The sequence below is a fragment of the Zootoca vivipara genome, chromosome 6 (genome assembly GCF_965207765.1).
Source record: "Zootoca vivipara chromosome 6, rZooViv2.hap1.1, whole genome shotgun sequence".
Taxonomy (NCBI): Eukaryota; Metazoa; Chordata; class Lepidosauria; order Squamata; family Lacertidae; genus Zootoca; species Zootoca vivipara.
The window spans coordinates 46,874,206-46,895,243 of NC_142589.1; the positions used below are offsets into that span (position 1 = coordinate 46,874,206).

Consider the following 21,038-nt stretch of genomic DNA (forward strand, 5'->3'; position numbering starts at 1 on the left):
TGCTTCTATTAAGTGCTGCTCATACAAAACCTATCTTATGGCAGTAAAACTTCCGGGGGGGGGGGGGGGAGAACTCACATAGAAAGAATTGGGGCCACCATGTCAAGGGATGCGATAAGAATGCCGAGTTCTGCAATCAGTGCTGTGAGCAGAAGGGCCCAGGTTGGCTCACCATTTGCCTTCCCGTGGCCAAACACCTGTAAAAAGAGATTGCAGAACAAAATTTAAGTTTTGAACAGTTTATAGAAAGCATCTAAAAATTGTGCTGGAATTAAGGTGGGGGAGAGAGAGTGCAGTACTTTCCAGGCATTTAATTGTGAAGAATCAAAATATGCATAATAGCTCCAAGGGGGAGCATCTCAGCCTTTCCCCACCCAACAAACATTCATTAGAACATCTGTAGGGAGCCCTCACATGCACAAGAGATGATGATGATGATAAAAAAAATACTACTACTACTACTACTAATTTATTATTTCTACCCCGCCCATCTGACTGGGTTTCCCCAGCTTCCAACAACAAAAATGAACACCTGAAACAGGCTAGCTCTCTGATAGCTACTAGTTTTCCACTGCTCAGTATATATGACCATCATAAGCTCCCCCCTTACTAATTATTGTATTATTAGTAGGAGTATGTTATTTTCCCTCTGGGTTCTTCACCCCCCACCCCACTAGAGTTCCCTCCTTGGGATTTTTTTTAAAATTAGGAGCAAAAGCTTGCTTTCTTAAAAGACATGGAATCTAGCCTTCTCAATCAAAGAGTCAGCTCCCTGTTAGGACCCTATTTATGCCTCAGAGAGCACACAAAGCTCCCGGATTCACAAGGCTCTTTTCCAGGAACTTGCTCGGCGCAACATGTACCAACCCATAAGAAAGGAATGATGTTGTCCTTGGCGATTGCTTGAAGCAGCCGCGGGGCACCAGTGAGGCTCTGCAAACCTGCTCCGCAAGTAGAGAAAAACGAGCCTATCACAATGACCCACGGCGAGGGCCACGCAAGCGTGCCCACCACTAAGTTCCTGTTCACGGCATCACCATATCTGCAGAAAAGATGGGAACGAGTCGAATGAAAGGAAGCCTTGGATTTCATTAAATGGTGAAATGCATTTTTCCAAGTAAATTTCAAGGTGCATTTCCTAAAACGAGTTACTGCTCATGCAAGCAATTTAAATTTCATGCTTTAAATATTAGGGCATAATGAAGTGGTTACCAACAGTTACTTATTAGGGGTCTTTAAGTAGAAGTTGGACAGCCATCTGCTGGAGACCCTCAAGCATCTAGCAGGGGGTTGGACCATATGGCCCTCAACACACCCACCCACACCCCTACCTGATTATTAAGTGCACAGGAAACTTCAGATATAGCCCTGGAGCCTAAAACTGAAATAGCTCAATGATCCTAACTCAATGATGAGACAGGGATCAGTGTGGCTATACAAAATGATATACAGGGGTACCTCGGGTTACAGACACTTCGGGTTACGCGTTTTCAGGTTGCGTACCGCGGGAAACCTGGAAGTACTGGAAAGGGTTACGTCCAGGTTCCACCGCATGCACAGAAGCGCCAAATCGCATCACGCGTGTGCACAGACACGGTGCTGCGGGATACGAACGTTGTGGGTTGTGGATGTGCCTCCGTCACAACCCGAGGTTCCACTGGATAAAGCTGGTCTTTGACTTGGTGGCTCACATCTCTAACTGGACATGCAATTTCAGATGCAAATGTAGCTGGCTACAAAATGTCTGTTATTTTCAACTGCAGATGCCATGCAATCCCTTCCCACGACAGTATCCCCGTTAACACAATGCTAAGCTAAACCATGACTTATCACAAACAATACACTGGAGAGTTCTCTCTCTCTCCTGGAGAGGAGATCACAGCCACTTTGCTCCTCCTCAACCATTTTGCTGCAGTGCTGCACTAAGTCATGGTTTGGGCTTAGCATGGGGCTTGTGGTTTAACCCTTCCAGACAAACCATTAACTCTAAAGCACAGGCCAAACCTTGGTTACAAATTTGCTTGCAAAGAATCAGCACACGCACGCACGCACACAGAGCACACCTTGCACGTCAGCAGCTGGAATTGGTAAATATGATACAGAACGAACAAATTTAAGGCAATAAGCTGAAGACAAAGGTAATTTCACACAGCAAAAATGAGAGGCAAAGTATCATTTTGATTACATCATTTTACACATGAAAATAAAGCAGAAATTTAATGGTTACTTACTTATCTCTAAGAACAACACCTTCAATGCAAGCACCAAACAGCAGCACACAGCTGAAATCTGAATGTGCACGTTCCATTAAAGAAACCAGCCTGATTTCTGACAGTGTCAGTAAAACACAACACATCCCTATAACTATAGTACTTGCCATAAAAATCCTTACATATTCCTAGAGTTGGGGTGGGGAACCTGTGGCCCTCTAGATGCTGTAGGACTCCCACACCCATCACCCCCAGCCAGCATGGGCCAGTGCCACTCAAACTGCATAATGTTGCACTGCATGGGTAAATCAGAAGTTTAAGGGCAAGGGTGGGGAACCTTTGGCCTGCAGGTCAATCTTGGCCCACCGGGATGTCCAATTAGGCCTGTGAATCCATTTCCTCAAATCTACATCTACCTGTTTATCAGTTCGTGTCATTGGGTGACATCAACTGATAGGCATGGTGATGGGCAGGGTTCAATCCTGCTTCACCAGTGCATGTCCTTCAGGGAAATGCTGATGAAGCACACACACCCTACCAGTCAACTGTAATATGCAGGTGGGACCACCCACCTATCAGTCACTTGGCATCAAAATGACATCAGAAGATTGACAAGTGTCAAAATTGGCCTGCAGCGTGGATGGGTGAGATAAATATCTGGCATGACAATCTGAAAAGGTTCTCTATCCCTGGTCTAAAAAGGGGGAGAGCAGAAGGGACCAGTTACTAAAATGACCCTAAGCGTTAGGTTGGAACATAGGTTAAGAGATGTCAAAATATGCAGAGTTAGGATAACAGCTAGGGCCAGAGGCAGCTGTATTAGTGTAGAATCCTGAAACATTGGAAACTATATAAATATTTAAGAAAATGTTATATTCCTTACTTAAATAGGCATCCATGTCTTGGAAGCTGACCACTCCAGTGTGAAGCAGAGCTGGGGTTGAGTGGGCAAACAAAGGGAGAGTCCCACTGCTTCCTTCAAGTCAGTTGATGGTGGCAACAGGAACCTAAGGGAAGTGTGGACCCAGTGGAGTATCTGTGAGGGCCTACCCTTAGGGACAACCCAAGCACAGGTCCTTGGAAGAAACTGCAGGAACATCACAATGGGCAAACAGTCTGACCTAGTATGGGGCAGCTTATGTATTAGAACCACCACAATCTTCTCTTTTTTAAAGAAAAAAAGAAAAGGATACAGACTAGAGACGTAGTGATAATAGCTAGGATAGTCCCAATAGGAATAGACTTCTGGGCATCTTTGAGGTCTCCAGATCGATTTGAGCCAGCCATGATCCCTTAAAAAAAAAGCAAGAACATAGGAATAAGAAGCACTTCTCCCGCCCCCCATTTCCAAAGTGCCCAGAGGTAAAAAAACAAAACCTGCCCATCTCCGTATTCTCACCTGTCACTGAAGGGAAGAAGATGCCAACGAGCACTGTGAAGGAAGTTGCTATGTCTGCATAAACGTAAAGGTGAAGGTTGTTCTTATGTCCAGCCACATCAACAGATGGGCGATCAGCTTTCTCCAGAATCTCACCTTTCTCCAAGTAATTGCTCCAGATGTTATCTGGGGTGGGGGAAGCCATCAGGAGCACAGAGTGAACAAATAACTTACTGAATGAAACATCTGCCCACTTTCTTTGTTAGGCACAAGGAAAATGTTATCAAAGGATGATTTTTTAGTAAGTCCAAGAAATATCGTATCAGGCATCCTATTGTTCAGGAGTATGTGTCTGTCTCTGTCTCTCTACATACATACATACATACATACATACATACATACATACATACATACATACACACACACACACACACACACACACACACACACACACACAGAGTCATGGGGAAAAGAAAGTGCACCACCCTCTTTGAATTCTGTGGTTTTACATATGAAGACATAATAACAATCATCCGTTCCTTAGCAGATCTTAAAATTATGTAAATACAACATCAGATGAATAACAGCACATGACATATTACACCGTGTAATGATTTATTTAACATTGACTCTCTCTCTGTGTGCGGCACAAGCTTACCCAAGTTATGTATCTAAAGCAGGTGGGTTCTACAACTTGTATAAATCATATAGTTCCAAATCATTTGCATCTCTTTTTTCTTCTGTACCTAGGACAAGCAAAGAACTTAACAGGAGGACCCCGTATCTCCACACTATGACCAATGGAGATCTCATTCAGAAATCTTCCTACGCACTAAGCAGTTAAGAATTTAGTATCTTGAATTTCTTTTTTAAATCCAAAAGGAGGGATATTTTCAGGATGGCTAATTCTGTACCTGATCCTGAAGTACAAAGCAGTGTGCTGCAAACATTCAGGTGTGTCACATCACTGAATTTAAGCTCATATTTTAAGCCCACATTTTCAATGTAGCTTCTGGCATACCCTTTAGTCCTCTGTACTATTTTAACGAAACCTAGGTATGCTTAACTGAAGGAAACACACATTCTTCCCCTTTTTACTCTCCCTTCCCCATTCCTGAATTTCAGGTTGCAAGCGCCTTTGTAAAGCACAATGCACACTGCTTGAGAAACAGAAATAATTAGAAAGGAAGGAAGCAGCCTTATGCAGAATCAGATGACCAGTCCATCTAACTCAGTGTAGTGTTGCACGAACTGGCAGTGGCTCTCCAGGGTTTCAGATAGGATATTTCCTTTCCTAGAAATGCTAGGGATTGACACTGGGACTTCCTGAATGCAAAACATGTGCTTCACCAAGGCCTTTGGCCATAACCAGTGCCAGTGCAGCACAGACCTCAGAGGGGCGCATGACTGACCTCTCAATGGCACAGTTTTATACTAATTCCTTTTTGTTATATCTTATACGTTTCTGATATCATTTCACTTTTGTATTTTGAATGCAGTTTCTCAAAGTTCAAACTTATTAAAAACTCGCATAGGCTCAACAATGTTGCAAAAGAGGCTAGTTGGCTTGGCAACTACAGTATATAAACTGAACAAGCCCAAGCATTAGCACTTGACCTGGAGGAATTGGTGACAAATTTTGCAAAGGAAAAGATTTTGATGTGCCTGCCTGGAATGGAAACTTTGAAGAGACTTACATTTTAACATTACAATTCGCAAGATTATTCAAAACGATTTATGTGCTAAAAGATTTTCTTTCCTATTTGAGAAAGATTGTCAAATATTGTTGCATGACTTATTATTGCAAATTTAAAATAAATTTAGCAATCAGGTTTTGGGCTTTCCATTTTTTCTACAAACCATCTGTTTTGGAAAATTGAGGTTAGCATTGGAGGGGGGGGCACAGTGCAAGTAGTTAGCCTTGCCAAGGGTGCATAATATCCTGGCACTGGAACTGGGCATGTCCCAATAATAGTGGAGAATCACAAGGTAATATCTTTGCCTCTACCTTGCAAAATGCCACTAGCAGCTCCAGGAATCCCTACAATCTCAGTAACGTTGTTGAACTGGAAATACTCATCACAGAATCCAGAGGTTATATTGAAGCCTGGGCAGAAGAGTTCCGTCAACTGGGAGGGCACAGTGACGTTGCCAGCGACTGTAGTTTTGGCACATATATCAAACTGGTCCCTTGAAAGAGTCCTGTTGCCTAACATGCAAACTCTGGGAAGACACAAAAGGTTTGCAAATTTGTTATATATAAGCTTTATAGGTTTCTTGCAAATCCACAAAAGAAAAAGCTCTCCCCTGAAGTCCATAAAAAAGCAGCAGAAAATAGATCACTTTTAAAATGTAGGAATACAACAAGAGCTCTGCTGGATCAGACCAAAAGACCACCACCTCCTCAAGCATCCTGCTTCCCAGTCCCCAATCAGATGCTCCCAGGAAGCCCAAGAGGAGGCCATGAAGGAGCCATCCCTTTCTGGCTGTTGCTCCCCTGCAACTAGTATTTGGTGACATCTGATCCTTAAGTTTTGACAAAGCTATTATGATTCGTAGCCTTATTCTCCATGACTCTGCTTAATCCTCTCTAAACTCATCTAAGCTAGTGGTCATCAGCATACTTCATGACACCAAATTCCATAAATTCAGTACATGTTATATGAAGTAGGTAGGTGATTGACTGATTAATCTTGTGCTGATCAGTTCAAGTATTAGGAATGCACATTAATTTTACAAAACACTACCATTTATTTTCCTTTTCATCTTTTTCTTCTTCTATATACTACAAAAAACTACCCTCAAGCATTTTAGTCTTTCCATGCAGAGGAAAAATGCAACCTAAACATTTGAGGGACCCTTTTCTGCACTTTCCCTTTGCTCTAAAAAGGCACTGAAGGTCTTCTTTTCTCTTAAATGCTCATTATCTCTTGCTCTTCCCTATGTTCCTTCCCTATACATGCATTTCTCCCTCCCTTAAAGTGCCCCCTTCAGCTTATCCCATTAATCAAAGGCCAACATTTGTATTTGCATCCTTATTTTCCAAGTGTGTGGACTGGATTGGAAAGGGGCAGTATTTCATTTGATAAAAATAAATTGATGCCGCTGGTTCCCCTCCTTTCCAAGCTGTATGGCTTAAGGGGGGGGAGTCCCATTTCCCAACCCAACACCTAGGATTTTTTTTCTTTTCCTTGATAGCACTATTATAAGAAGCTTTCAAACAGCTCTGTTTCAATTGCCGGCATTTACTTACGGAAAAATGGGTGGCTCAAAGATGGATTTGATTGCTCCAGCATAGATGGACAAGATGGATATTATGACACAAGCCAAAAACAGAGATGCAAATTTGTTGACATATTTCACGCCTACAAAAACCACTACAGCCATGAACGTGAGAAACAAGGTCCCATACACTCGCATGTTATTCAGCGTGGCGTTGGAAGTGTCGTGGGCCCCAGTTGGATGGAAAATGGCCGCTTGAGGAGCAATGTATGTCTGAAACAGTTAGAACACAGTGTCTAAAACAAAAAGAAAGCAATTTATGATGTCCTTAGGTTCAACAGGACATCCCTGGCAAAACACATATATATCCAAACTAAACCAAATTTATGTTTTGCATAGCCAATGATCATAAACAGCCATGAACCAAACAATTTTTAATCAATCTCGCAAGGTTCCAACATGTAATAAGTCTTTGCAGTGGTGCCTTCTGAAGTTTAAGGAAGTTCTGAAGGCTTAACTCTGCTCTGTGACTTTCAGAGAGTAATCTATCTTGCAGATTTTTGTGCTTTGGGGGGTCCATGGATTTTAATGTTGCTTTGCTACTTTAATTTATGGAATTGTTTTTGCTTCTGTTTTCATCCCTTATTTTTTATATCGTAACATTTGCAAAACAATTTTAGATGAAGTGAAATCTGTATTATGAATATAATTTCTCAAAAAGCAGGATATACATTTAATAAATAAGTAGATGAAATACCCTTAAGGTATTATTTTAAGGCTCTCTGGAACTGTGAGTGAGGTAAGCGAGGCGTTGTGCTTTGTTAAGGAGGCAGAAGGGCTCTGTGACTCTGCTAGAGCCCTTGTGATGCCTTCCCAAAGCCGGGTAAAAAATCCTGCACCAGGGGGGGGGGTTCCTGGAGGGTCCTGACTTCACACATTTCTGTGTTTACATGTGAACCCCTGGAACTGAACCCTTGTGTAAGATGAGATTTGCCTGTAATTCTAACATGTTTCATCTTTCACTGAAATGTATTTGTCACTACTTACTAGCAAAATTTCAATGGCACCAAGGATGTACATAGCGCCTGCGAATGTTGTCCCCAAGTAAAAGCACAGTCCCACTGCGCCACCAAATTCAGGGCCCAATGATCTTGAGATCATGAAGTATGAACCGCCAGCTATATAAAGTTAAAGAGAGAGAAATGTTTTCTGTAGGATTACACAAAAAGCAAAGGTAAGCTAGATGTCCAAAAAGAAGAATCAGAAGTTGCTTTACGTAAAATAGGTACATTTTTTTCTATGCTTACTGAAAACAGGCATCATTTTCGTAACTAGCAATAGCTCTGCTGTTAAATAAACTCAATGAATACAGAATGTTTCAGAACTTGGCTCAAATAAGTTTTGCTCTTCCGTTTCCCAAACAGAAAATTTGGCACTTTAATACTAACAATTGTATTATAGTATAAGCAAGTGTTTCTCAAACTTGGACCCCCAGTTGGTGTAAGAAGTGAAAAGAAAATACGCAGTAGGTTAGTATGCAAACTCATAGTGGTTCTTTTTAAAAAGTTCTCAAACTACAGTGCCTTCTCATTTGAAATATTGCTTTCATAACCACAAGGGAAATGGTCTTTTCCATAAAAATGAAACAGGCCCATGGGATTCTAGAAGCAACTGGTCACCACTGGGATTGTGTGCACACATGCATACATGCACATGATCGTCTTCCAAAGCAACTACAGTGGTACCTCGGTTTAAGTACACAATTGGTTCCAGAAGTCTGTACTTAACCTGAAGCGAACTTTCCCACTGAAAGTAATGGAAAGTGGATTAATCCATTCCAGATGGGTCCACGGAGTACTCAACCTGAAGCGTACTTAACCCGAAGTATGAGTGTAATTGTTTCTGGAAGTCCATACTTAACCTGAAGCGTACTTAACCTGAAGCGAACTTTCCCATTGAAAGTAATGGAAAGTGGATTAATCCGTTCCAGACAGGTCCACGGAGTACTTAAACTGAAAATACTCAAACCGAAGCGTACTTAAACCGAGGTATGACTGTACTCTATTCTGAACTTAAAAATGGAAAGCGTAATGCTGGTGGTCAACAAAAGAGGTTTAAAGACTGTCTCAAGGCAAATCTAAAAAAATGTACAGTAGTATAAACACTGACAACTGGGAAACACTGGCCTTCGAGCGCTCCAGTTGGAGAACAGCCTTTACCAAAGGTGTCATGGGCTTTGAAGACACTCAAACTCAGGACACAAGGGAAAAACGTGCCAAGAGGAAGGCATGCTTGGCAAATCCACAACGTGATCAACTCCCGCCCGGAAACCCAATGTCCCCACTGTGGAAGGATGTGAGGAACCAGAATTGGCCTCCACAGTCACTTACAGACTCATTGTTAAAACCATGTTTATGGAAGACAATCTTACTCGGCTACGAGTGATCACCAAAGAAGAAGAAATGTCCCCAGTGCAGAACAGCATTCCCAGTACAGCAAAGTGTATACTGAATCTATTAGCACCAGGTTCATTTGGTTAAAAGGGAAAGGGGAAAAAAAGAGAAAATTCAGCCATCCAAAGCATGCAAAACCTAACAGCTTGCATTTCCTTTCGCTCACAATGTAACCAGGCAAAAGATATCCCCATAGCCTATTTTCCATCTTGCTGAATGTCATGACAGAGAGTGGTAGGCATACTCATTCATTTTGGCTTAAGTGGGAATTCCACGCAAACTAGTGCAATGAACAGAGGCTAAATCTTATAGATTACATTCAGAATCAATGTACAAGAGAAGCCAATCTATTGAGCTTGAAATGATACATGCTTCCTCTACTCATCTACTTGGTACACGGATTCCAAGTGGTTTAAAACAGCATCTACAATGGTTAAATTACACAGTACCTGGAACAACACCATTTGTTGCAATAGCACTCATCGATATGGCCGTCAGCATAGTCTGTGAATACGAAAAAATGGATGTTTACAAGTAACCTTTGCAAGGAAGACTAAAGCTGTTCCACTATGCAACCCTTCCTCTACCTGTTGCTCTTCAGATATTTTGAACTACAACTCCCATCATCCTTGATCACTAACCAAACTGGTTGAGAGCACAGGCTGTACTATGAAGGTAGAAACCACCAAGTCTGGAAAAACACACATGTTTTGGTGAATTTCCAAAGCCCCTCTCTACTCACTTTCTCTCTTTGTGTGAATAATGTGTGAAGAGGACTCATTTACTTTATTTATTATTACATTTATATCCCACCTTTTCTCCAAAAAGCTCAAGGTAGCAAACATCTTTCTCTCCATCTCCTAATTTTATTCTCACAACAAACTTGTGAGGTAGGTTAGACCGGGAGATAGTGACTGGCCCAAGATCACCTTCATGGCTGTGTGAGGATTTGAACTGTGGTCTCCCAAATCCTAGTCCAGCACTCTAACCCCTACTCCACACTGGTTTGGTTTGTTGCCTTTCAGCTCCCTGGCCACTATTACAAAGTGGAGATAATGCACAAACTTTTACAGAGTTTTTATTAATTTTTTCCAAGGCTTTTGTAGTGGACAAGAGTGTGCTAGACTTTTGTCATTATCGTTCTCCTTTCTGTGTTCTGTAGCCAAATTATTAGATTTATAGTGCTCTCAATGAACTATAGTGCCCTGCAAGACAAGTCTCTTTCTTCCACAGAGCTGGAAATTTATTAGACAGTGGGAAAGACAAAAAGGAAGGGGGTTGCACAACAGAGACACACACAAGCAAAATAAATGGCCAAGTTGGTTGAGGCACCGAGGCACCCAAGCAAGGTAAGTGGGCAGACATTATACAACTAAACACCCACTGTTTTCTGTCTTTTAGGAAATAATACAGATATTACATGGTTGGGCAAGGAGTCTTATTATGCAGGAGGAGGCAGGCAGAAAGGCATCTTGAAGAGAAGAGCTTTTCAACAGAGTCATGTTACTCACACAGCAGCAGCAGATTAAGACAATCAGGAAGGACTGCAGAACACCAGCCGTTCCCACCATCCATGTCAATCTCAGGAATAGAATGACCCCAAATATATTCTGCATACACGGCAGGTAAACGCCCATCAAGGTGCCCATGCTGGGTGACTGAAAAAGACACGAGGTATGTAAGTCAAGCCTCATTCCACAATGAGGAATTCAGTAGTATTGCATGTACTGGTTATTGGCATTGATCCAGGCATGTCAATTTGGCATCTGTGAGCATTAGTGTGTCAGGAATTACCTCCCATGGTGCCTAAAAAAGGTCTTAATAAGCATCCATAAAAAAAAACCTACAAGGATTTGTTTTCTGCTGCTCCAGAGAAGCGGACACGGAGCAATGGATTCAAACTACAAGAAAGAAGATTCTACCTAAACATTAGGAAGAACTTTCTGACAGTAAGAGCTGTTCAACAGTGGAATTTGCTGCCAAGGAGTGCGGTGGAGTCTCCTTCTTTGGAGGTCCTTAAGTGGAGGCTTGACGGCCATATGTCAGGAATGCTCTGATGGTGTTTCCTGCTTGGCAGAGGGTTGGACCGGATGGCCCTTGTGGTCCCTTCCAACTCTCTGATTCTATGATTGCTACTGGCTCAGCCTTTCTGACATTAAATGTGCCTTTCCTACATAAAACGTGCCACCTCAAAGATCCTCGCATTTCACTGGGTGCCGGAATTGGACAATCTCCCTCTGTTCTGTTCTGAACAATTGCAAATAGCTTCTCTCCTGTAGGAAAGTGCAGGGGGTGGCTCAGGTACTTGCCCTCTCCGTGTAAGTTGTGAGTCTACTGTATATGAAACCACCTGAATTTACTTGAATTTGATTACTGAACAAAAGTATAATAATCAAAGTTCTTCATTCTGGTTTTTGGCCAAAAGGATCCTGCTATGTCTTGTGTCTAGGGTCCAAATTGCAACTTGTGTCCAGGGTCCAAATTGCAGCACAGCTTCTAGTCTTCAAAAGACGGCCTTTCCCTTCCAAATCTGCCTGCTGGCCAAGGACTTCAATGAGAGTCTTGCTACCTTTAGAGGCTAGATATGTGGCAACCCTAAAACAGGGCCTTGTCAGTGGTGGTGCCCCCAGGCTTCGGCATTCTCTTCTGAGAAATGTTTACCTCCTAGAAATGTTACTGGGCAGCCACCTTCCCTCCATCTCAGCACCAAGGTGAAATCATTTTAAGAGCTTGAGCATCCAGAGAGAGAAGAGCAGGAAAGTGTTAAGGTGCTGTTGGGATTATAGCTGTTTTTATTTGAGAATGAAGTCTGTATTTTTAGTGTTTTAATTAATGTTGTTAGCCCCTTTGCATAGGCTTGTAGAAAGGCAACAACCACTTCCGAAGGGCAAGCAATCCCAAACCACTCAAACTACCACTTTCTCCACATCTCTTTTGCCTCTAGAATGGGAAACAAGGTCCTTGGGGAGGGGGGGGGGTTGTTATTTGCCTTGTCAGGCGGAAGGGACAGGCATAGGAAGGAGACTCTGCTTGCTGACCCTTAGGGTCAGGGAAGCCTCTTGTTCACAAATGTGGAGAATTATTCATAATTAATAGCCTCTCAAACAAACTCCAGGGGACAGAATTGACTAAAACCTCCATTGATTTCTCTGTATAACAGAAATAGCTGCTATAGTTCTGAATCACAACAGAATCAATGCCCTCTGCTTTGAAATTAAAACATATTGAGCTTTTGTGGCTTGAACATAGAAGGGAATCGTTATTCCATGATGGATATAGAGGTTAAGCTTAAGCCCAGACAAAATGCTACTACATCATGCTACAAACAGCAAAAACAAAGAATGGTGCCCAATTGAAATGTATTAGTACTAAGCCGGAAATGGCTAGTGACCCAGGTACCTAAAAGAGCACCTTCCCCAATGTCAATCATCTCAGACCCTGCAACTGGCATTGCTGTGTGACAGGGCCTTCTCAGTAGCAATTCATCTGTCACCCTCACTGAATTTCACGAGGAATTTTAAAATATTCCTGTTTACTCAGGCATTTTATGCCGGAACCTGGCCACCCTGAAATTACCGGCTGAGAAATATGATGGTTTTAAACTGTTTTAGAATGTTTTCAACTGTGTCTAGAATTTTTTTTAAAAATGATATTGATGTTGGGCTCCTTTGGGAGGAAGGGTGGGGTATAAATTGAATAAATGAAGAGGAGGAGGAAGATACAGTACTACTAGTAGTTGTAGTTGTTTTAATTGAGGGGAAAACCTTACATACTTTTGATATTTTCTTTCTTGACCCTTCCGTGCTTTCCGCTTCCTCATGTTCCTTTGCTCCTTGAGTGAGATTTGTGTAGCTGACCAGCTTGCCAAGCAGGGAAGAGACTTTTGGCCGGATATCCAATTCCTCCTGCAAAGGAAACACAAGAGGGTGAGATTTAGTAATGACAGTAAATACTTAGCATTTACGTAGTACTTTCCATGCTCATGGCACTACATTTATATGATCTCAGAAATTGTTACAACAGCCTTTGAAGTAGACCAATGGGATTGTTTCCATATAATGGAGGGCACCTCTCCCCAACATGCCACCTCCCACATCTCCAGTCTGCAGATTAAGTCTCTTATTCTGCACGTTTCCTGCCAACCACCTCGGTTGGCAGAACTGGCATGACTGCAGGTACCACATAATACCCACTCTACATTTGTGTAGCGTTCCTCAGTCATTTAGCATGGCAGTGCCTACACTTTCGAACTCCCTGCCTATTGAGATCAAGCAGGAAGCTTCCTTGTACGCTTTTTGATGCCTGCTAAAAACATTCCTGTTTAGACAAGCCTACTCAGATGCTTAGAAAGTTGAGGTAATTTAATCTGTTCTAGTATTTTTATTTTTGTATGTTTTAAGCAGGGTTGTATTTTTTCCCTTGATTTTACTGTTTTGTCTTTTGTAAACCGCTTTGAGGTTGTTGTTGTTTACACAATCAAGTAGCATATAAATTTTATTAAATAATGAACGAACGAACGAATGAATTTAAACCAGCAAGCCACCCCTCTCTACCAGCTAAAGACCTCTCTCACACAGAAAGCATTCCTTACAGGTGGTTCTGACTTGCGCTGACTGACTGTTCTTGCATTTTTCCATACAGAATTACACAAAGTATAATTGTGGCACAGGTCACAATAAATGTGTTAGGTTTTTAAGAAGGTGTCATAAAACTTTCTGCAGCAGACCAACACAGCTCTCCTCTGGAATTCAGTGGCAATTCAAAGTTCTTCTGAGTCGTTTATGCTCTTTTAGGGTTATTGACCCTTAATATTTCTGATGATTTATTATTGTAAGCTGCTTTTAATACTACATCTGGCAGATACTTACAGCTGATAAAATGATCAAACAAAGAAAAACCAATAAAATAATGTCTGTGTGGAGAATGGCAGTGTAACTTATCAAATTTTAAGCCAAGCAAAGATTTGAATAAAGATCTTCCCATTTCTGGCTTTGTTTCCCCTTCACCAGTTCAGCCTGCAGGTAAACTCCCTGATGTGGTCTGCCATATTTTTTTATATCATACACCAGTCACTGTAAGAGGCCCTTGGGACAAAGAAGGCCTGGTCCCTCATCAACCTTCCAAGCCCTGCTTCCTGAGCTTTCTGCTGACATTACAAATAAAAATAAATGACTTGGCTAGTCTTTTTTAATTAAAAAACCACTTCTGCAGCTATAAGGAAAGCCTTACCATCTTCCAAAAGACACAGAAAGCTGATAAGCACTGGGCCTCCAGTTTAAGTTTGATGAAATAAAACATGTCATGTTGTTAAGAATAAATGCAATGAACAATTTCCAGAGGCATGCCTGTGTTAATCTATTGCAGGAAAAAATAAAAGAAACTGTTTTTATGTCATAATAAAACATGTTAGTCTAAAAGGGGCCTCAAACCTTTTAGTTGTTTCATTACAATTAAACAACTGATAACCTATTTGGTTACATGAAGTTTATGCTCTGGCTGTCGTGCAATGATTTCCTGCTCCTTTATTTAGATCACTCCTTACCTGAAAATATTATTTGTTTGAATTCCTGTTTTTTATACTTTTATATGCTTTTATACTACTGTTTTATTGGTTTTAGGCTGTATTTTTATTCTAATGATATTGGGTTTTTTTATGTCATACACCACTTAGAGATTTTTAAGTGGTTTACAAATGCTTTTAAATAAATAAAAATATGGGCCTACTTTTACAACTTAATTCTCTCATGCACATCAATGCAGTATTGGTATCTTGCCTGTCAGTCTTTTGACGCCACAAATGGGATTTGCAGAGGGTCCGGATGTTGGCTGAGGGGGATCTCATAGATGAACACCAAAGGCATAGCTTAGCAAAAGAAGTTTGCTGGAGAGTTTGCTTTCAAGAGGCAAACTGACATTTGTTGAAAAAGCAAGCAAGTTGGCCAACCTTTCCCAACAGTTACCACAAAGATGTGTTTTTTTAAAAAATACAATGCAACACACCCAAAACAAAAACAAAAGGGCCGACTGCTGGAGCCAAGTAGAACATTCCTCACAGCAAATGGGAAGCTTCTGAAGGAGCTAATGAACTGAGGAGAGGCCTGCTGAGGCAACCTCAGGAGACCTGAAGGGCCATCTCCATGGAAATGCTTTGTACAAAATGGAGCAACTCATTTGAAACCTAATGAAGCCGCTGCTTGCTAGCATCTATTTTTTTAAAAAAATTTTTTTAAAAAAAAGTCCTGGCAGGAGACTGAGGCACGGTTCTATAGAGACAGGCAGAAAACTGCTCTCAACTTTTGTAGTAAAGTCAGTAGCCAGAAGGTAGAACAGCCATCTGGCAACATTTCTGCCCTGCATCCATATGCTTCGTCTCTTTCCGTAAATGCCCCCAACTCCAGCTAATGGAACTGTTTCAATTAGGACAGCAATGTTTAACATATTAATCAGTTTACAGTGCAATACTGCATATGCCACCTCAGAAGTAAGTCTTAGTGAGACTCACACCCACACAAGTGTCCATAGAGTTGCAGCCTAAAAAAAAAAAGTTAAAATCGGGGGGGGGGGTTAGTCAGTTAAATTGGATAGCCCCCCCCCATCATCTTTAATAAGACCAGAACTGCAGATTGAAAGCCCCACTTTAAAAAATACATTTGCTGTTTTTTCTTATATAGAAGAGGTATCCCTGCCTAAGGCTACACCTGTTATGCCACAATGCATTTTTTTTAATTCAATCAAGGAAACAAACACACACTTATGTGATTAATAGTTTAACATTTTCCCAATTCACTTGAAAATACTTCCAACATTGAAGGACGGCAGATGTCTACAAATGACAGGTAAAACTCATTTTTTATAATTATAACAAAAATGTTTATAATTATAATTATAAAAAAATACTAAAGGAGCTTTAAATAAAATCTTTTTGCTGGGGTGTTTCAGTTATGTTAGAGCGTTTTGCCAAAGAGCTTTTAATTAAATTAGTTCTTTTATTCCTTGTACCAAATGAACACAAAGGAACCAGTTCCATAGGAGGCCATGTTGTCCATATAGCCCAGTTCTGTCTGCTCTGACTGGCAACAGCTTTGCCAGAATTCAAGTCTGCCTTTTTTAATGCTAGAGGTGCTGAGGATTAAACTTGGTAACATGGGCAAACAAAGCATGCCATCTACCACTGAAACATGAACCCTTGCCTGCATTAACAGCCTCAGAGAAAAAGAAGTCAACTGAAACTTTCTATTGTGCTCTCTCTCGCACCAATAATTGCCCCACTAAAGGGATATCAAGGGCTAAGGCACAAACCTGTGAAGAGCCATTTCCCCAGGACTCATTTTGAGACATGACCACACATCCCAAGGCAGAAAGGTCACTGCATTCTCTTATTCAAACCTAACACAGGCAGAGGATTCTCCTCTGTGATGCAATACTGAAGGTTCTGGGTTGAAAAGGCTAATGCCAATAAGACATTACGGGGTTAGGACTTGTCTTCTTTTTGAGGCTGCATTTTAAAAGGAGGCATTCCAGACCTGTCAACAGCAACTTGGCTGGGGGGAATTGGAAATGCCTAATAAAAATTTCTGGGGACTAGTAACTGCCGGATTTCTTTGCAAGGCTCTAGTTTACTCAAGCTGTGAAAATGCAGATCAGAAAAGGTCAACTTTGCACTCGTTTATCTGCTCTTTTGCATGAATTTTAAAATGCGCTCAGCCTGTATCAACCTAGTGCCTGCAATTATTTTGGACTACAGCTCCCATCAGCCCCAGCCAGCAAAGCCATGTTGGCTGAAGCTGATGGAGTTGGTAATTCTAAACATCTAGCAAAGGCTGGTTTCGCTACTTGATTGCCTACAAATTTCTCCAAGAGCATGATAGGAAATGGTTAGTCTTGAGAAATAAAACTTTGGACATGGACGGGACATGGTTTTCTGGTATCGCTCGAGATGAGGAACCACCACACCTAAAACTGACACAGTGGGCCAGGGCAGTCAGTGATGGGCCTACAGAATAGGGGAGAGGCATTCAGAGAAACCAAAGGCGCATTGGGGACTCAAGGCAACCTAGATAATGTGGAGACAAGTGCTGTAGGCATAATCCATCCACCTGCCACCTCTCCCCTGAAAGCTGTCCCTTCCTTGGCTGGGTCTTATAGCAGCTGGCATCCAGCAACACCTGGGCATAAAATGAGCCCTGCTAAATCAGGTCAAAGGCCCACCTAATCCAGAATCCTGTTCTCACTGTGGCCAACCAGATGTGCAAGGGAAGCTGACAAGCAGGGCCTCAGTGCATCAGCGCTCTTCCTATTTGGAATTCTAGCAACTGGTGTACAGAGGGGAGCTGTCAGGAAACCTGGAAACTGTAGTTGTTTATTCCTACTGTCAAAACTGAAGTTTGTTGCAAGTGCTGGGTGTTGTTTGGAGACCTCTATTCCCCCTCAGAGCTACAATTTCCAAAGTGGTTTAACAGTCAATCCAATTGTAGCTGTCTGAGGGTAATAGGGGGTCTCCTAAAAACTCTCAGCACCCACAACAAACTGCAGCTCCCAGGATTCTTTGGGGGTAGCCATGGCTGTTTGCTTTTAATATGTACTGCAGGTGGAGCCAGAATCTGCTTTGCACACTTGTGAGTAACTGTTCAAGTGGGAACATGGTTTAGGTACCCCTAAGAAGCTGAAGAATGAACAAAAAGTCAAGGCTGATTTAAAATTATTATTATTATTGTACCTCAAACAAAGCCAAGTTTCTGTCATAATAATCTCCTCCTTTGCCAGGATCAGAATTGTTGAGGAAAGGACTGCTTTCTTTATGGTTGCCATGGCCTGTGGAAAGAAAAGAAGATGATTCTAGATCATTTGGGGAAGAAGACAACCTCATAATTCTGAGAAAAGGAAGAGACATAATTGGCTAACTTTCATCATTTTGTTTTCTATTTCCACCAGCCTGCACACGCACACACACACACACACACACACACACACACACACACTGCAGAGCATGATGGGATGCTATCTAGTGCAGACTCTCACTACATGCGGAACGCCAGCCAAGCCAGGGGTGAGAGGGGGTGTCATTACCCTATAGAGGGATGGGCAACCATTTTCCTGTTGAGGGCTACACTCCCTGACAGGGGCCACATACTGGGGGAGAAGGCAGAAACAAAAGTGTTCTGGATTAAGCAATCTGAAATAAAGCCTTCTCACCTTCAATTTCTACCACCAGATGCCTCAGATTAGAATATTCAGTCTTTTACAGGTCTATTCATAAATAATCCCCACTGCATTTGATGGGGTTACTGTTAGTCGCACCTTGGTTCTCAAACAGAATCCGTTCCAGAAGTCCGTTCGACTTCCGAAAACGTTGAAAACCAAGGGACGGCTCCCGATTGGCTGCAGGAGTGTCCTGCACTCAACTGGAAGCTGCGGAAGCAGCGACGGACGTTTGGGTTCCGAAGAACGTTCACAAACTGGAACACTCACTTCCGGGTTTGCGGCGTTCGGGAGCCAAAATGTTCGAGTCACAAGGCGTTCGACAACCAAGGTACGATTGTACACAGGTTATGTTTGTTTCATTTATACAAAATATCATATCAGTTGTGGTCCTGGAAAGCAAATGGAAGTAATCCTTTCCTCTTCCCCCAATATGTACAATTGGGGGTGGTGGGGGTGGATATAGCCCCTTCCAGTTTTTTTATGAAAGTACATGGAAAAAGAAGAAACACCCATTTTAGAAAGCCAGGAAAATAGAAGCAGGAAAATGAAGAAGGAGCACTTATGGGAAGGAAGAATGGGGCAGATTCAAGAGTCACTGTGGGTCTCAAAGTAAGTTTTGGGGCTGAAAGTTGCCCACCTGTGCCCTACTTTATCTTTGAGGGTGCCATATGCCTAAAGTTTCACCCAAATATCCCCTTTTGGGAAGAATGGTAATGACAAACACTTTCAGGGAAGCTTGCCTGGCATCACTGATCTTCAATTTGAGAAAGCCTTTATAAGCTTTCCCTGAAGCTCAGTTTGAAAAACACACATCTGGGTGTGAGACTTTATGTCCAACAGTAAATAGGGCTTAAGAAATTGAGGCCACTGAGGAGCAGGCAGAGGAAAAGCTAGTTACCCCACCCCTGCTGTGCCTCCCCTGAAACATCCTACACATAGAAACGAGGACATCTAACACAGCTTTACCCTTAATATGCTAGTTTTCTATGTGCCAGAGATTAGTGGTAGCAGGATGAAGGAAAAAGCAGACATGAAAACCCCCAACAATGGAACAGCCAAGAAACAAAGCTAACCAAGTCATTGAATGAGCACAGTTCGGCCCGTATTGATTGCACAATTACCTATATAAAAATCATGCACAATTACCTATATAAAAATCACGCACAATTACATTAATCTGATATTTTGACATTACTTCAGGAGGTGGCTGTCCCCCGCCCCAATTAAGGGAAACAAGTGGACAGAAAGCAACAAGTGAGAAAGAAAACAGTTGTGCTAAATCACTTCCAGACTTTTTTAAAATAATAATAATAATAATTCAAATAATATTCAAAAAATTAACCTAACCGTTGCAAAACTAATGACATTTGGGGCCCACCAGTCTTGACAAGTTTCTCACAGAAGTCACATGCCAAAGAAGATTTTTAATTTATTATTTTTAGAGGAAACTTAAAAGGCTCTGTTAAGAACAAAAATCTACCCAAAATGACATTTTGTCAACATTTTCTTTGACGTTCCACTTTCTCCTTGCTTTTACTTGTCTTTACACCTAATTTAACAATTATTATTATTACATTTGTTAGCTCCATATTGCACAGAAGTTTCCAAGAGACTTACAACAATTTTAAACAACATAAATACATGGAAATATTGAGATATTCATATAAAAGCACAAACAGTTCCCAAAAATATGCAAAACAACCGCTTCTCTAACAGCTGCAGGAAGCTTTAGCAGCAAGTTAGCAGCAAAATCATCCTCATCTATAAAAAGCCTGGAGGGATAAAACTTAATTTTTTACCTGGTGCGAAAAAGATGTCAGTGAAGGTGCCAGGTGAACCTCACTGATGGAGATCCACAATCCTACGAGGCTGTGATATGAAGTTGCTGTGGCAGCCAAACCAACCCAAATCTTCCCTGGGATAACACCAGTAGGGCAGAAGTGGGGTGGAATTCTCCCACTTTCAGTGGCATTTTAAAAAAGTATTTTCCACCTCATTGTTCCCAATGGGAGGGAATAGGAATACACCAGCCCTAGAGACAGCACACAGTGGTACCCCACAAGACGGACGCCTCGCGCAACGGGGAAAAATCGCAAGTCGTCTATGGCTGTGCTTTGCAAGACAAAGCAGCCTCGCAATGGGAAGGGAAGCCGCCATCGCGGCCGGGGGTGACGTCCATGGCTGCCGCTTCTGTCTCCTGCAGCGGCGTGACGCTCATGGCGGCCTCTGCGGCTCTGGCCTTGCCCTCCTCGGCAGCCTCCGGGGCTCCTCCCCGGCAGGCTGGCGGGATCCGGCAAGAGAAGCAGCGGGGCTCGCCAGGCGGCCCTTGGCGGGAACAGGAGAAGATTTCCTGCTTGCCCCTCCCCAGAGGCTTAAAGACATCCGGCCGTGGTGGGTGAGTCGGTGCCCCCTTTTTTTGCGCTTCTTTTGTGCCCATAGGAACGCATTAATTAAATTTCAATGCATTCCTATGGGAAACCGCGCTTCGCAAGACAAAATTATCGCAACACGAAACAACTCGTGGAATGACTTAATTTCGTCTTGCGAGGTACCACTGTACTTATCTTATTCTGG

At 42.1% G+C, this 21,038-nt stretch overlaps 1 protein-coding gene across 1 annotated transcript in view; it reads right to left on the minus strand.

Annotated features, from left to right (window-relative positions):
* SLC12A4 (solute carrier family 12 member 4) overlaps positions 1-21,038 on the minus strand; it is a 64,972-nt gene that overhangs the window by 15,797 nt on the left and 28,137 nt on the right. The window contains exons 2-13 of the mRNA XM_035120938.3: positions 17,980-18,074; positions 13,037-13,168; positions 10,775-10,921; positions 9,713-9,767; positions 7,858-7,988; positions 6,842-7,083; positions 5,597-5,811; positions 3,610-3,774; positions 3,404-3,502; positions 2,232-2,289; positions 868-1,042; positions 79-197 (exon numbers count right to left, since the gene is read on the minus strand). Of these exons, the coding sequence (XP_034976829.3) occupies positions 79-197; positions 868-1,042; positions 2,232-2,289; positions 3,404-3,502; positions 3,610-3,774; positions 5,597-5,811; positions 6,842-7,083; positions 7,858-7,988; positions 9,713-9,767; positions 10,775-10,921; positions 13,037-13,168; positions 17,980-18,074 (1,633 nt within the window). The remainder of the gene's footprint in view (positions 1-78; positions 198-867; positions 1,043-2,231; positions 2,290-3,403; positions 3,503-3,609; positions 3,775-5,596; positions 5,812-6,841; positions 7,084-7,857; positions 7,989-9,712; positions 9,768-10,774; positions 10,922-13,036; positions 13,169-17,979; positions 18,075-21,038) is intronic.